General features: G+C 33.9%; 1 protein-coding gene across 2 annotated transcripts in view; it reads left to right on the top strand.

Moving 5' to 3' along the window:
• The window catches only part of LOC125671003 (FAD-dependent oxidoreductase domain-containing protein 2-like), a 147,895-nt gene extending 130,095 nt beyond the window's left edge, over positions 1–17,800 (top strand). For both annotated transcript variants that reach the window (XM_048906479.2, XM_048906478.2), the window contains one exon: positions 7,970–17,800. In XM_048906479.2, coding sequence (XP_048762436.1) covers positions 7,970–8,274 — 305 coding nt within the window. In that variant the 3' untranslated portion in view covers positions 8,275–17,800. The remainder of the gene's footprint in view (positions 1–7,969) is intronic.
• The last annotated feature ends 781 nt before the right edge of the window (positions 17,801–18,581 follow it).

The following is an 18,581-nucleotide window of genomic DNA, read 5'->3' as shown; positions in this document are numbered from 1 at the left end:
CATCTTCTTTAGTGCTGTTGATACTATATTGAAACTAAATAGATATTTAGAAAGAGCAGGTAGTCCTTTACCAAAATTGTAAATTTGATAATCCCAGGGGTAGGGGTTTTGGTATCAGGGTGGGGCCAAAATGGTCAGTTATTAAATGTGTGAACAATAGACATTTTTAACTTCTTGATAACTATCATTCCAATTTTCTTCATATTTGGTGTGAAGCATCTTTGGAACAAGGGGGACATAAATTGTAAATTTCAGGATTCCTGCACCCCTGGGGCCTATGGGGCGGGGCAAAAACTGCCCAAAATTGGCCAATTTTCAAAAATCTTCTTAAGAACCGCACACGTGTAAGAAAAAACTAAATGCATGGTGATGGAGAGCAGGAAGGGCTCTACCAAAATTGTAAATTTCATGATCCCCGGAGTACGGGTTCTGACCCCAGGGCGGGGCCAAACTTGGTATATAGTGTTTATGTGTAAAACACTTAAGTAACATCTTCTTTAGTGCTGTTGATACTGAATTGAAACTAAATGGATGGAGCAGGTAGTCTTGTACCAAAATTGTAAATCTGATGATCCCAGGAGTAAGAGTTCTGACCCCAGGGTGGGGCAACACCTAGTATATAGTATTTATGTGAAAGTTTGCTGATACTGTATAAAATCTAAATGCATACTTAGGAATAGCAGAAAAGGATGTATAAAAAATGGTGAATTTCAATCAAAACCCAGGGTTATGACTTAAGGATGAGTCCAAATTAGTCATATGTTTTGATGTTTTAATGTTAATACACCTATTATTTAAAGCCTTTCATCAGTGTATGCACTTAATTTGAAGGCAGTGAAGTTTTAAGAACACATCTTGTTTTATACTGTTGCTGAACATTAGAATTTAGCTTAGATATTCAGAACAAGAAATTTTTTCTAGGTTTCATAGCCCATGGAAGTAGTGATACTTTTTCACTAGTATTCAGGTGACCGATAAGGCTTGTGAGCCTCTTTGCCTCTGTAATATGTGGGACCTTTGTAATGTAAGCTGAAACCATAAGTAAAGCCATTAACAATGGCGTTGTTTTACTTATAATTATCTAAAAAGTCGGACAGAATGTTGAGATTGAGTGGGGTTTTCCCTAATATAGTAGTAGCAGCGACAAGGTTAATATTGTTTAATGGTCCTGCACTTTGCTGCTGGATGTCGTCCGCCACATGTGCTGCATGAATGGTTGAACCTACAATTTGGGTAAAACCTGCATGCTGTACTTTCATTATAGTAATGACAATACTGAGTAGAAGTATTGGGCGTTCAATTTGTTTCATGTGGCTGGTACTTGATTAGCATTTGCAATGGCTTTGCCCTGTGAGTTGGACTTGTCTGGAGCCTGGGATATATTGCTGTTGGAAATATACAGCAACCAGAGCTTGCTGTTAATCTAACCAGAGCTCGCTGTTAATCTGACCCCGGGGCTTCCGTGGCCGAGTGGTTAGAGCATCGCGATCAAAATTAAGTGAGAAAGTTTCCCTGTTTACTTTCGGAAGGTCGGTGGTCTTTTCCCAGGTATATCGTATCTGGGTTCTCTCTTCCACCAATAAAAACTGGGTGCCACCAGATAACTGAAAAATTGTTGAGTGTGGCGGAAAAACATCAAACAATCAATCTGACCCCAAGACGTATGGGGGTTTGCTGCCTTAAGTAGGTGAAATTGCTCATCGTACCGGAACCAGCCCGGAGATCGAGAGGCTGCTAGTCAGGCATCTCAGGTATTTTAATAATTCCTGTGCTCTGGTTCTATATTTCTCCAGCGTAATGGTAATGAATATTATAAAGGCCGATGTCCATTTGTCTATTATTAAAAAAGTGTTGGACTTTTGCTTGACCAATCACATAGTGCCATTGCGTATTTGGATTTGACCTTGTGTATGAGCATCAACTAACTCCCTGGCGGATTTTAAGAGGAGAGACAAGTCAAGGAATTGACCCTCCCAAATTTTATTTTTAAGAGTCTTTGGGACGTGTGAGCTGATCGGGTCAAAAGCACTGGTAACCATACAGGGTCAATAATCTAGAACATTGAAATCTGGGCCATCGAAATTAATTGTTGGGGCATGCTGAATATTCAGCATGATAAAGCTGGACTCACCATTATCCGAAGAATCAGTGTTTTCGGGGTTGGAGGGTCCGGCTACGTCTGTGGCCACATTGTTGATGGCACTATAGGTTGTTTGTCGATGTGGACATGGGCCGCCTGCTTGGCCCGACGGTGCGTCTGGCTATAGGTCGCGCCCTCGTCCTCTGGACGGCGTCACGTACCCTTGTTCTCTTCTCTTGCGATTATGGACTTTGGAACATACGGGAGGCATCTTTTTTCTTCTTTTTTTTTGAGATAACAAAAGTCGATAGTTGTGGAATTAAATAGAATGGCGGGAAAGACTAGCTCGTGATGTTGTGACTTTGGTGTAAAAAGGAAATGGAAGTTTCGTGATGCCTTAGTCAAGTTGTACCAAATGAAGAGGAGTAATGTTATTAACTAGTACCATTGTTTAAGGAATAACCACACATACTGCAATGTGACATTTCGTCAATAAAATGAGATTATTTAAATATTATGATGATGAAATAATCTGTTATATATAACAACATAATTTGTTTTCATAATGAAAAACGTCTGAAGATTTTTTTTAAAAATAGTAGTGTATTGAATAAGCTGATAGGAGGCATGGTACAGTGTATCTATCTGTGAGCAACTTTTAACTCAGATAAAAACAGTACTTTTAAGGCTATGATCACAAAACTTGATACATATGTTTTCCCTGAGTTAAAGTTAAACTTACACAAGTAATTATGTAGGCACATTAACATATCAAACAGTAGGATAATAAAACTTGATACACATATATTCATCTATGATAGATATATAAGTTTTATTGTGGTATGGTGTAATGTTTCTTTGTATCTGTGTGTGTCTACTACCTAGAGGATGATCATATGGGTAGGATAATCAAACATGGTGAGAAAAAGATGCCTCTAATTTCTCAAGGTTAAAGTCATACTTTCCTGGGTAATCATGAAGAAAAAATCAAACTTTGTGTCCCCTATTCCCTTTAGAGAAGTCGAGAGGCATAGCCTTCATGAAGGTATGCCTCTCGACTTCTCTAAAGAGAATAATGCTCCCCATGTGTTGGTGTAAGTATATTCTGAAAAGTTACAATGTATTGAAATCTTGAATTTGATATTCAACAAAGCCATCTTAGAACTAATATTTTCTTAATAGATGGGTTGTGTTATTTTGGTGTGGCACAGTACAGGGCTTGAAGCTTACTTTTTACGTCACCAGTCCAGCCGGACTGATGGGGTATAATTTCAACCAGTCCGCAGAAAAATCTACCAATCCAAAAGCGTTTTCCAGAAATGATTAAACATATGTCGTTAATGTTATAAAATGAAATTTAACTCAATATGCCTCAGACAATATTGTAACATATCAAATGTGGGATTTATATTTACGAATCAGATTTGTCTGATATATTTTTCATATTGAAGCATGCCAAATGTGTGTATAAGGTTTCATAAGTATATTTTCCAAAATGATGCTTTAGAAAATTAACCGCAGTCCCATTGGACTGACTAAAAACTAATGTATGTCAGTCCGCCAGACTTGTAACCAGTCACGGACTGACGGGCGTGCATATGTTAATTTCGAGCCCTGACAGTACATCTGTCTGTCAATCTTTTATGTGGATGTTAGTATTTATATGGCTAGGATCATCAAACTTGGCAGACAATATGTTTTCCGTGATAAGAGGAGGAAGCCTATTGTTTCTCAAGGTCAACGGGCAAGGTCAAACTTACACTGCAGAGGTAATTTCTTAGGCACAAAACAAAATAGAAACAGCATTGATAAACACTGGTATTTAACCAACATTCTATTACTGTGGTAACCATAATCCAACATGGCGATGACAGAAAAAAGCAAGAAATTCTCAGGTTAAGAACTTGCTTGATATGAATATTGTCTTAGTTTTCAAGCTTCAATGTTCTTTACACACATAATATAGGCTTTCAAGCGGGTCCTTATTTTTCTACAACAGCCATTATTTTCCTTATTTGAGCTTTAGAATCCTAAAAAAAAAAAAGCCCTAATTTTTTGTGAATAGGTAAAACAAATCTGTCAATGGTGTAACAAATATATAATAAAGGGGGAAAAGGATAAGTAATAATGCCATATACTTGAAAATGGCATAAATAATTGCAAAAAAGCATTAAAATTGATATATTTTGGTCTGATGTTTAAAAAACTTAGTAATTCTATAATTAAACTGACACAAAATGGTATATCTGAGACACTATTTTAAAAACCTTCCTCTTTTTAACATGATCCTGCATTATTACAAAATGACACAAAAATATTATTACAGATTAGATAGATTCATTTAAATCTTATTTTAAGAAAAGTTTGATACTGATATATGACCATCTTTGTCTGCGATCAAGAAAATTGTTCATGTAACACCAATGACAAAATGTGTTTGACCACTGACAAGTAAATTACACCACTGACATAAAAATAACAGAAGTGGACCCAAACACTTTAACAGTAAAGCTAAAAATGAATCAATACCACTCCTTTGAATAATTTCATACATTTCCTTTCAATGAAAAAGAAATCGGACAAGAATATTTTTGCTTGTAGTACAAATGATGAAGGTGTGTGTTACACCACTTATATTGTCGTTACTCCACTGATCATAGTGTTTGTGTAAGTTACATATGCAATATTAAATTATGTCAAAGGTAATCACTAAAAGTGTCAACATACTTACACCAAAGACAAATTTCAAATATACATCTTTATTAGGTCACCTGAGTTAACCAGGTGACCTATTGCTTTTGGTCTGTGTCTGTTGCCATGCGTTGTACATTAACAATTGAACAATTTTAACTTCTTGATAACTACCATTCCAAATTCTGATGCATCCTTGGGACAAGGGGGAATAAATTGTAAATTTCAGGACACCTGCACCCCTAGGGCCTCGGGATGAACAAAAATTGACCTAGTTTCAAAAATTTTCTTTATAACCGCAAATCTGTAAGGAAAACTAAATTTCATGAAGAGCAGAAAGTCCTCTGCCACAATTGTACATTTCATGGTTCCTGGGGTATAGGACTAAGGTTCTGATTCAGTCAGACTCCAGGGTGGGGACCAAACTTAGCATATAGTGTGTATGTGTAAATCCTTTAAGTAACATTTTCCTTAATGCTTTTGATACTAACTTTAAAGTAATTGGATACTTATAAGGAGCAGGTGTCTTTTACCAAAATTGGAAATGGGGTAGGGGTAGATGGGGTCAAATGGTCATAGTGATTACATGTGTGTTTGCAAATGGACATTGGTTCAGTGTGTTTCAATAACTATCTTTCCAATGAGATCCATTTTTCACATTGCAGCACGAGTTATCCCCCCCCCCCAATCCAGAGGGCGCACAGCACGTTGAGGTCCCCTAGTGATTGCATCATTATAAGGAATATATAGAAAATTTACCATTTCTTATTGTAATTAAGTGCTAGTTGAGGAATATTTATAGAAATTGTTTCCAGGTGTCTGTTATTATATTTTTACATATTACTCATGAAAGTTTTGGTATTAATTGTATCATAACTTGGACAGAATTAAACATCAAATACTGGAGATAGGTCTATACCCCCCCCCCCCCCCCCCCCTTTCCCTTCTCTTCAATTTGATGAAAGGTATATTCTATAAAAAGTGTTCTCTGTAAAATCAAAGAAACTAGACCTTAATTATGATTTGTATTATACCATTTTCTAATAAACTCCATAACTTGTTATTTTGTCAATGGAAACACAATTTAGTCATTGGTGTTACATAAAATATACAGCTAATTTCAATAGTCTAAGACAATTGTCAAATGGAATATGCATTGCAATGATCCCAAAATTCGCAATTTCTATTAAAAATAAAAGAAAAATTGTAGAAAGTTATAACATTAAACATTTATCCATTGTCTTTTCTTGAGAAAATTGTAATGTCAGTGGTATAACAAATTTAGTCAATAGTGTAACACTTGAAATATCTGATATCTAATATATTCATATGATGGCTTTAATTTGACCAAAATGACCTACCTGCAGATAATAATGTTAATTGAGACTAAATAAACTAAATCAATTAATTTATCATTGTTGGTTATTTAGAATTTTACCATATAATACAAATATGTCAGTGGTGTTACAATTTTCCTCAGTTGTGTAACATTATTCTTTGTTACACAACTGACAGTTACACCAATGAATTGTATTGAGGTTAAATATGTGATGTAGCCTTAGGAGTTCATTAAATACAGATACCAGCAAGCTACATCTAAATTATATCTATAATAGGAACTATGGATGAACATCCCATGCTTCTATTTTGAAAATTATCTGTGAAATCAGTGTTACACAATTGACTTGTTTTAAACTGTACTCATTAAACCAAACTTACCAAAACTGAAAATATTTCACAATCACAAATCACACTGTTTCAAGCATTGTTTTTTGGTGACAGGAAGTGATGTGACTAATGACAGGGGGTATTCACACATCAATTTGATATCAATTTCCCAATGTATTTTTAGATTTTACATCTCTGTTACACCACTTATAGAAATTTTTGTACATGAATATTTAACCTTCTCATGATATTTTGTCAAAAGTTCAGAATCATAATTTCATGAAAAATTTCAATAGAAAGTACGCTATTACATGGTGCAAGTTTATTTTTAAAATGAAATATGAAATTAATTATGGTATTGTACCTGAAAGAGAAGGTCGGGATTTATTGACAGCCCCAAAACGCCAATTTCCGTAGGTTGGGGTCAATTTTCTTCTTTAAATGTATGACAAAAAATAAAAATATGCTTTGTAATATGACACCTTATTTATACTTGATTCGTGGATATTCATTTTTTCCCATTTACATAGCTTATTAACAAGATTTTTTGGAGTGACTGGAAAATCTGCAAAATTTGATATTGACCCACATACCATAATAATTTACCTGTTACACACAATTTGATTGGTTCATTTCACTTTATCAACATACTTTATATCGTATAAACAAAGCGTTTGGCTATTCAGTTTCCATTTTGTTGCTGTGGCGATATTGGTCTGCGTCATATAAAATTTATATTTTCTTTAAAATCATCCACCAAATAATATCAAATGCTGTTTACTAGATTAAATTATAAGGAATGAAAGTAATTTTTATTTGTTTTATACGATATAAAGTAAGTTGGGACAGTTTACGCAGTTTTAAAAACCGCTTCGCAGTAAAAACAAAGTAAACAAGTAAAAATAGTTTCCTTTTTCCATTGATTCCTTTAGTATAGTGAAATGCGTGGTTTTAATTTTAACCCAAATTATAGAATTATTTCTCTTTCAATTGTTTTGTCAACTAAATCAACTTTTTTGAAAATTCATATTCTATATTGACATTAAAAAATCATTTAAAAATGATAACTTTTAAAAATTGATCAGAAGGTCGTCAGCGAAACAATACTGTCGTTCACAGTTCTTTAGATCTGATCAAAGCAAACTGTTGACCTCAAAATTTTCATTGCACATTTGAAACATGTACAATAGACTTTTGATTTGATCATTGAGAATGAAAAAATAAAAAACATTTTCGAAGGATATTGTGACCATGTATGGGAGACAATTAAGGCTTTTGGAGACAAAGCTATCTCAATACAAAATAATGTTGATAACAAAAAAATGAAAATTATTACGTAGGATGAGACCTCAATAGGGAATCAAAGTTTTACATAAGAATGAGTAGGAAAGAATATTATCAAGAGCAGCAGGATCAGTATAATGGTCTCATCAATATGCAAGCATTCTCAGGTAGCTAGTGAAAGTTTCTTCAAATCAATGTCCAAGTTGATATAAAGCTTTTCTCATTGTACTGTATATTATGTTATAGAGCAGGACATGCGAAAGAAACCTTTGAGGGATGCCCTCCCTTCACCCAAACTTCTTCATCACATTGTGGAGGATTTCCTCACATCGTGGGATGGCTGGACGAGTCATATTCTCCCACTCAGACGGTTCCTTGAGGAAGCCCTGGACCGGGACCTACGCAGCTACTTTGCTGATAATTGCATGAAGCTAGCCTTGACTTGTACTGATGTTCCCCTGTCTTGTCAGATGGACTTCATGGAGGGTCAAGGACTTGTTCCAACCTACAGTCTGGCTCAGCTCGCCAAAGATTCAAAGCTCCTACTCTAAGTAGAACTCGTATTTAAAAGAGAAATATCAATTCATACGAATTGAAGCTGATAATCAATTTCTTTTTTAAATCCTTTTGAAATTTTGAATAATTTTCTTGCAAGTAGGTGATTTTGGAACATTCATTTTTTTTATTTACTAGTGATATACCAATTTCGTTCATAAGGTTGCCATCATTTTGGATTTTTGATATGGCCACTACTAGTCTTGTGTCCTTTAGAATATAAAGCAGGTTATCCTCAAACCATATATTCTCGCCTATAAGTCGGATTTTTTTGGAGTTAAATTTTGGTCCAAAACTATATGTCTGACTTATGGGAGTGTCCTAAGAAGATTAGTATTTTTCTGGACGTTGTAATGTATATCCTAGTATTTTTTAAACAACAAAAACATGGACGAAATTAACAAAATAGTAACTGTTTAATTTGTTGAGAATAAAAAATTAAATATCGATGTCATATCCCAAAATAATATTGGAACACAGATAAATACATAAGAGTATTGATATGAAATTGATTTGTCAAGATAAAAATATCAAACATCGGCACATTTCTCAAAATATTATTTGAAACACAGGTAAAAAACATTAGAGAATTGATTTGAAATTATCAACCGATTTTTTAAAAAAGTTAGACCAACTTATAAATGGGTCAATGGCAATTCCCTCCAAAATAACTTAAAAACTATACAAACGACTTATAGGCGAGTATATACGGTGATTCCAAAAAAAATATTCTAAGAAATGTGTTTTCTTACTAGTATTGTAGTCTATATTAATATGTCCTAAATATTCCTATGTACACAATGTTACTAAGCACTCAATCTAAAAGATAGATAGATATTAAGAATGTCAATGATGTAAATGTACTATATACAGCTTAAAGGGACTGGTTCACGATTTTTGAAAAAAATATTTTGCATTTTTGATGTTAAACATTAAAAATAAAACTCTTTAATGTTGACAGCTAAAATTTTGACCTTCTGAATGCAAGAATAAAAGCAATATTTTAGCCTTGAATCTGTGTTATGTAAACAAAGACGAGTCTTTTTATGTAAACAAACAAACCAGTGAAATATTAATTTTGTAATATAAAGCATCTTAATTTTGCATAGTCACAAATTTTAACTTTCAGATGACACATTTTACCCAAAGAATGCTTGAAATGTGAAAGATATAATAAACTTAGATGGATATCCATTTCTTTTGAAAATTTCGTAAACAATAGATACCGCAATCTTTGTTTACAAAACAAATAACAAACTCTCTAAAACGAGCGTCTGTGATAATGTTTAACCTTATTTTTTATGCGAAATCCTTTAAACACATTAGACAGTAGGTTTTGATCATTAAAAGTGAAAAACAAAATTTTGGGGGAAATCGTGAATCAGTCCCTTTAAAGGACACATGCATGTTTCCAAAGTATACAAAATTATACGTATTTTGTCTTTCCTATGCTTATAGTAATTAATTCTAATTGTTAGTTCGCGGAAATATCGCAATAATTAATCACAATATGGTTTTAAATCTAAGCCCCGATTTCAAAAAGTCTCGTTAATTAGTTAGGTAGTCACGCGGTACTGTGACGCCGCATGATATTTTTTAAAATTCAGCTTTTAGGGGCCTAACTTACTCACCATGGACAATATTTATTTCTTGTTGACAAATTTTCCCAAGTCTTATATATTTTAGCCTCCAGTGCATACAAATAGCGATATAAATACCCAAATGTAGTAAGGAAAGCGAGTATGAAGTCGGTAATTGTGAATAAATAATTTTTACATGAATCGCTGTCTAAACACTATTTGGTAATGTTATGCCTTTAATAATTTGTAATTGGTGGGTTTTTTTTTTAAATAAACAGTGGAATTATTATTTATTTTTGGATAAGACAAATTATGATGCGTTACATCGTTGACAACGAGGCTACAGTGTCACGGGTGCATTTCTTGAAAAAAAAAATCAAATTAAAAGTCGAAATTCTATTACTTTATTTGGATAAAGCAATTTTTTTTATTACTATGAATTTTGAATTGTGAACTACACGTCGTTAGAAAGTGGGAGCACGGCATTATACTGTTCTTGATGTTTCAAGTTCATTTAAGAAAAATGAAAATATTATAATAATTCATTTTTAAAGTTAGGAAATACAATATTTAATGATTTATAATTGAAAGTTCTATTTTATTTTTTTCATGTTCAAAATTTTTGTAAATCTATCAGTTGGTAGAAACTGGGAGCACAATTAAAGTTATGTGTTGTAACAAGGTGAAGGTTTGTTGGTGGGGGTGTGTATTGAATTTGCAGATCAGTAAAGAATACATATGCTGTGGGTCTAGCAGTGCTTAGCTTCAATATAACCATTTTCTCGCAATTTATCTTCGTCTCTGTCCAACTGCTTTTTGAAAAAGTACATTGGCAAAGATGACTGGGGTTTTTTTTTCGGGGGGGGGGGGGGTATGGCAAAGTCCTTGCGCCAACAAAAAATTATCCACGTCTATTTCCCTAACACCTTCCTTCAAAAACTTGAACCTCTCTACTGACAGCTAGTACACCATTAAACGACACAAAACGCCCTAATGCAATGTTATTTACAAGCCATTAACGTGATAAATGGCTTTTTTAGCTCACCTGAGCTGAAGGCTTTTCTAATTAAAATTTCTCTGTTGTCTGTCAGCGTAAACTTTTAACATTTTCATCTTCTTCTCCAGAACCACTGGGCCAATTTCAACTGAACTTGGCACAAAGCATCCTAAGTTTGTGCAAATTAAGGCGAGATAATCGCAACAATGCAAAAATAGGATGGGGTTATTTAAAAATCTTCTCACGAACCATTGGACTGGAAAAGCTGAAATTTACATGAAAGTGGAGATTCAATTTTGTTCAAATCATGACCCCCGGGGGTAGGATGGGAATCAGTTTTACATGCAAATGTATAGGGAAAATCTTCCTATAAAGAACCAGTTCCATAAAAATGGAAAGCTTCCTGATATAAAGTAGATTCAAATTTGTTCAGATCATAGCGTGGGGCCACAATAGAAGATCAAAGTTTTATATGCTGATATATATAGGAAAATCTTCTTTTCCAAAACCACTTGGCCAATTTCAATGAAAGGAGTATAGCGCACTTGGTATGCAATTTCGCCTACACAAATACTTTTTTCTTGAATATCATTTTTTGTAAATATTCTGCTATACAATGTCAGTTTATACTTGTGTTAACCCAAATTACTTAATAAAGATATCTATATGTTGATAGTATCTTGATTTGATAAGCATAAACATCACCGTGATTATATAGAGTATATAGTAGATGTAACGTAATGGGCATAAAAAATTGCAAACTGTTGCAAAAGGCCACCCTAAACCAGAAATAAAACACTGAAATTGTTTTACTTGAGTAAGACTGTACATAAATCCATTTGAGGAAATTTGTTGAAAATGGATAAATATGAAAAAATCGTTCTCATAATTTACCTTGAGATTTAATAGCCTGTCAAACGTTAAACCTTTAAACTTACATGCCTGGGTACATTCCGAGTTCAAGTCCAATATTTTCCCAATCTATTTTTTTTTTTTTTTTTTATTTGAGGGGGGGGGGGGGGGCTTTTCATTTTTTTGGGGTCCTTTTCTTGAGAGGGTGTGTGTGTGTGTTATAAATGTGATACATATATTATAACAAACATTAGTCATTTTCATCACAACTTCCAATATTTGCAAGGTTAATTATTCCAAGATCACTGTAGTTCCGTTTGTTTACACTAACATGTTCCTGTGTGCACAGGATTTTTAAACTGTAATGTTGCTGACGAAAAGCTAAACAAATACTACAGAAAAAGGGGCACAAATGCACATCTTCAAAAATAGATCAAGGGAGGAAAAGAACTGTTATACAGTTTGACTTCTCAAAAGTAAATATAAAAACTCATGTAGCAACTGTCATATGATATTTAAGCAAACCTAAACACTCGAATTATCAACCAAAGGCATCTGAACTGATGAAATCTATTAAAAGTGCTGCAGTTATTTATCTTGGTTAACGAAACATAAAAAACGTCGGCCTTATATTTAAATACAACACGCCAGTCTATTATTGGAAACCGGTGTTTTCCATTTAGATTTCGGAGTCGGCCGTTTCGTCAGCAAATGCGCTATACCTCTTTGGTTCAAATCATCCTTGAGTGAAGGGGATCCAAGTTTGTTCAAATGAACGGATCTTTTAAAATCTTCTCAAGAACCACTGGGCCAGAAAAGTTGAAATTTACATGAAAGCTTTCTGACAGAGTAAAGTTTATTCAAATCATGATTCCCGGAGTTAGGGTGGGGCCAGAATAGGGGTTTTAAGTTTTATGTATGCTGATATATAGGAAAAATATTTTTGTGATATCTCTTGAACTATGTAAGCTAGGGCTTTCATATTTTGTATATACATTCTTCACAGCAAGACCTTTGGTGTGATGCAATGGTGTATGATCTTGTGACCTTGACCTGGAAGTTCAACCTATTTTCAATAAAAATTGACCAATTCAATATTTCCTGAACTATTTAATGTAGATCTTTTATATTTTATATATATGCTTCAAATGGCAAAACCTTTCATACTATATCATTGCTTTTGACTTTGTGATCTGGAACTCGAAGTTTGACTTACTTTTAAGAAAACATAAGCTATAAAATATATCTGGAACTATTTTAGGTACATTTTCACAAGTCAAGCATTATTGATTCATTACCTCGCACTAACCCTTGACATCAGTCACTATTCAAAACATGGGTTTGGGACAGAGGATGGCGCAATAAGCTAATTTAAAATTAAATCATCCAATGAGATTCCTTGTTTTAGTTGCAAGTTTGGTAAGAGCAAAAACAAAGTAAACAATGATCTTCATGGGGTACTTTTCTTATCATCATGAACATTGCGTGTTGATTTTATATGTAATGTAATTAATAATTCACGTTATCATCCCTTAAACGTTGTAGCTATTTATTAATCTATTTCAGTTTTAAATAACTTGTTCAATTTGTAGAAACACAATCGACAAACATACATGGGCAATCCATCATTTTCATGTGGCTGGTATTTTAAAACTTCGTCTAATTGTTTCTTTAAAAAAGATTAGATTCCGAAAATCAATCGACGATCACAAATTCTACACCATGTTGCCGATGCCGCACCATGTGTGTTTAGTTTTATTTTCGACCAATTATAAAAGCTGTTGTCTGATTGGCTACAGGCTGCAAACCGATCATATTCTCCATTTCGAGCCCATGTTTTGAATGGTGACTGATGTCAAGGGTTAGTGTGAGGTAAGGAATCAATAACCCTTGACTTGTGAAGATGTTTTAGGTAGGGCTTTCATATTTTGTATATACTACAGTGGATTCTTTATGGCAAGACCTTGTAATTCTGTGAGACCTTAGAGTTTGACCTACTTTTAAAAATCTTACCTATTCAATATCTCCTGAACTATTTAAGTTAGGGCTTTCATATTTTGTATATAGATTTCTGATGGCAAGACCTTTCATTAAGCTTTATGACTGTGACCTTATAGTTTAACCTACTAAATATCCTCAGAACTATTGAGGCCTATTCATATGTGAATACATTTTCAGTTATGTCGAGATCCTTTAGGGTTAGGTTGGGGCCACAATATGGGATGAAAAATTTTCATGGGAATAAAGATTGATAAAAATTACAACTGCTGAAGAACGGAATGGCCAAGTGAGCAATGTGGCCCATGAGCCTCTTGTTGTAGATTAAATCTAATCTGTATATGAAATGGCTAACAACTGTTTTCAAACCCTCTTGCTCGAGGTTGCATATGACGTCACACATGGCATGTAAAATATAAGTAAAGGATTTGAATTTCATTTTTCAAACTCAAAAACTACATGTAAGCAAGATATTTCATTCAAAACACATGTAAAGTAGTTTTACGCTTGAAAAGAATTAATTTTGTTGAAAAAATTAAAAAGTTTAGTAACATGCCATGTGTCCTTTAAGCTTTTCCTCCAAGTTATTTTCACAATTTCTTGTCTAGTCCATTCTCAGGCTCGCCGCTGTTATAAATTCAAGGTTTTTATTCCATTCTCTATAACTGCAAATGCTGCGTACAGAATCGAGTAAAAGAGCCTTCACAAATTATCAGTTAACTACCTACCTACCTACCTATCCTCTTCGCTCCAGTCGGATCATAAGGTCAATACAAGGCTTCGTCACTCAGTTAACTATTTCAGATAATTTTACCATCAGGAAAATTTGTTTATTCTAAATTTTCTTTGAATTTGCAGTTTAATTAGTTTAGAATGTTGGTTTGGCAGATTCTCATTTTATACGATTGTGATTCATATGAATGAAATATGACATTTTAGTTTTGCAGATTTTTCGTCATCTTCCAGCATTCTCAAATATGCCAAAATTACCCAACATACAGTACTGTAGTGCCAATATCAAAACCATAACACTATCATAATGTGGTATTACATTTACATGTTTAGAGCATTTGTCATGCACTTTATAGCAAGGTAATAATGTGATGGATTTGATGAAGAGTAATCTTTGAAAATATTTCATTTTCCTGTATATTTTATGTACATACAGGGTCATTCAAAAAATACGTAGACAGTGTCTCTTTCATATAATTTTACTATATGATATATTAATTTTTTAATATAATATATATATATATCGTGTATATTTGAAAAATAGACAAAGTAGACAATGTCTCTTTCATATATATACATGTATATATCGATAGATAGATGTATATTTTAAATCATTTATTTCATTGACCTGGGATGTTTCATTCTATTTGATCAAATAGTATCCATGATTTTCTTTCGATTATTTGCAGATTTTCACTGTTGAAAGCCCGTCTTAGAGACATTTTGAAATAATTGCTCAAATTCCCAACAATATATGTTTACCTGTCTTACATCCCATGTCGAAATGACTTGCACGGTCTGTGCATTTCTAAGGGCGTGGTTTGAACGATCTGCACATTTCTATGGGCGTGGCCTGATCATGCACGGAACGATTCTTGCACAAAACGATTTGCACATAATGCTGAATGGTATGCACGAAACACTGAAAATGTCTGCATGGAACGCTGAATGGTTTGCACAGAACGAAACGCTTTGGAGGTGTAGTAGCACACTTCAGAGTCTGTATATAATTTTAAAAACAATGTTCTTTCGACAAGAACATCATTATGTCAAAAACACAGCGTCATGTTTCAGTTTCTCAAAATATTCCCGTCGGTGGCCGAGTGGTTAGGCCGTCAGACTCTCGACCGAAAGGTCGTGGGTTCGAGTCCTGGCCGCGGCAGGGCTGACGTTGTGTCCTTGGGAAAGGCACTTTACATGAATTTCCTCACTCCACCCAAGTGTAAAAGGGGTACCTGGCTATAGACAGTGAAAGATATTGTTAGAATGTTAGTGCTCTAGCGCTTGTAATGGCAGCTTGCACTGTATGCTTCCTAGGAGGCTGAGAAAGTTCTAGATTGATATAAGGTCTGCCGGGGTAATAATGTACATTACATTTGTAAAGCACCTTTGAGCGTACATGGTGTATGAAAAGGGTGCTATATAAATATGGTATTATTATTTTTTATTATTATTACATGTCACGCGCAGCCTGTGGCGCCATCCAGTGGACAGCAACTCTTCTCGTGAAGACGGTGCCGGAGCTCTGAATATCAAAGATATCTGCTAATTCTGCAACAGTAACGCAGCCATCATTTTCCATAACGGTGCTTATTCTTTTGACAAGTTCTTCACAAATGATTTGTTTCCTACAAGAACGTTCGTCATCCAATATAGATCGATCTACCACAAGAAAATTGTCTGTGCCATTTATACACTAAAGCACTCGCTTTTTACATTATCCGCTTCTTCCACATTTTAACTATTGGAGATTTCTAGATTGCAACACAAAAATTTATGGCCATGCACTGCTCCGTGATTCCCCACAATGTCATGGGGTTTTTTTACCTTCACGAAAGAGAACTACCTGCTTTCTGTAATCGATTTCCATTAATCGCCTTAGCGTAATAATTCAAATCTTTGCTTATGAATAGTTTTCTGCTAGAACATATAAATTTTATTCTGATTTAACGCCATTTGTTAGAGATTTGACAATTAACATTATATATGTATGATACATTTTTGTAAATAACAAAATTTTACCATGCGATGTGAACTAATTTTTTTGGTTTTAATTTTTGAAATATTTTTTGATATATTGTAACATATCTGAATTTTCTTTAATATAATTAAAATCATTTATTATCTGATTATGTCTACCAATTTTAAATGTAATATGACATTCAGAAAAAGAGTTATATGGCAAAAGTCTACATATTTTTGAATGACCCTCGTATATATTGAAATTACTAGTGCTAGTAAATAGTAGTAAAAGATGGCTGATTCAAATATTTAGGTGTGTTGGTGATGCAAATTTATTCTGCAAGATGCATTTCTTGTTTAAAATATATTTGTCCAGGTTTATTTTTCACATGATGCTATCTTTTCACATAGAATATTTCAACAGTTACCAAGATACATGTATATTTATGATTATGCAAATCTTTTTAGTATATTTTTTATAAAAGATATTTTTATATTCATGTAGAATATATACCCAAGAGTACATAAAGATGTTGATTTAAAAATCTCATTATACTTTTGTAGAATCATAGGGTATTGATGTACAAATTGTATTACATTCCTAAAACTCTGTAGTCAATTAGAAGAAAAAATCTGTATTCTTGAGACAAATGATTGAAACAGAATATAGATGGCAGTAAAAGATGTCCTATAGAATATTTGAAAAGAAGTGTCGATCTGTATCATTAAAGAAAAGGAACACATGCTATATTTCTAATGTATGCTGTTTCTCAAACAGGTAGAGACAAGAGGTTATTTGTCTGTACGTTATATTTTCTAGGATGGCCTTTCCTTGCTGTTTGTAAACATTCTTTGCATGTAGATTGGATTGTTTCACCCGATCATGTAGACATAAAAATTCAACTATTCTCTACCAAATAAAATCATGTTTATTTGCTTAGAATGCCCCATTTATCTTGCAAATAGTGAAATTTATCAGTGCTGTTCTTTCTTTAATTTTCATATATGAGTCATTTCAACAACTTTTTCTATCATTTTGATAGTTTTCAGCTCACCTGAGCCGAAGGCATTTCTGATCAAAATTTGTCTGTCTGCATCACGGGCACTTGGTGCATGGATCATGATCACCCTCCAATTATTACTATTAATTTTTTTTTTCGACCAAATATTTTTTTCTTCGTATGTTTTGTAGATATGCATTTAGGATCACCCAAAAATGTTACTTTTCGTCTCTGTTACGTATTAGTCAAAATCACGTTCTCAGTCATTATAAGGAGAGAAGGCATGCAACTCTTTTCACGTCGTCTGTCTCACCTGGTTCAAAGTTTGCCTGTTTTTTTTTTCACTCAAAGAAAGTCAAAACATTGGATATGCATACATCAATAAATTGGTCTAACATTCTTCTTTCCTTTTGTGTTTTCCTTATATTTTTAAAACTCGCAGATATTTATTACATTAATCAAATCACTCACAACTGGGGTAAATTTCGCTGTTCTGCATCAAACGGCCCGGAAGTGCACGAACGATAACTCAGACTAATGTTTCGAATGACATTAGCCACACGATGACGGCCGAAGCTTCCGAGGGAGAAAAAACTCGATAATTTGCTCAGGTTGGACATGCACGGTAAGTCATGGCGAATTTTGTAATTTTGGTATAATGTTTCATTGGGACGGATGAAGATCAAAGAGTAGCATACGACCTTGCATGTAAAGGTCACAACATTCTGATAACCGGTCAGTCAGGGGCAGGGAAAACCTTTTTAGTTCGGAATATTGTCAAGAATTTAAGGACTCTTGGAAAGAGTGTATCGATCACTGCATCCACTGGGATTGCAGTAACTCATTATGGAGAGTTGTGTTCTACAACATTACATAAATGGGCAGGTCTCAACGACGGTCGCTATACAAATATAGAGCTGTTGCACATCATTTTAACTGATTAGAAATTTCATGATGTTAAAAACAGAATTATGGAGACTTGAAGCGGTCCATGGAATTACCGGAAACACCAGGTAATTCCCGAAAACACCAATAAAAGCACCGAAAACACTCATATAGTACTTTATATCACAACAGAAAACCCTCAAATAAGCACCACAGTGGTTGTAAGAAGATACCATACAACAAAAAAGTTTAGCAAATCAATTCCTTAAACTTTAGTCAATGTTACAATGTAAATT

The sequence above is a fragment of the Ostrea edulis genome, chromosome 4, assembly GCF_947568905.1.
Source record: "Ostrea edulis chromosome 4, xbOstEdul1.1, whole genome shotgun sequence".
Classification (NCBI taxonomy): Eukaryota; Metazoa; Mollusca; class Bivalvia; order Ostreida; family Ostreidae; genus Ostrea; species Ostrea edulis.
This window is presented reverse-complemented; position numbering and strand designations above follow the sequence as displayed.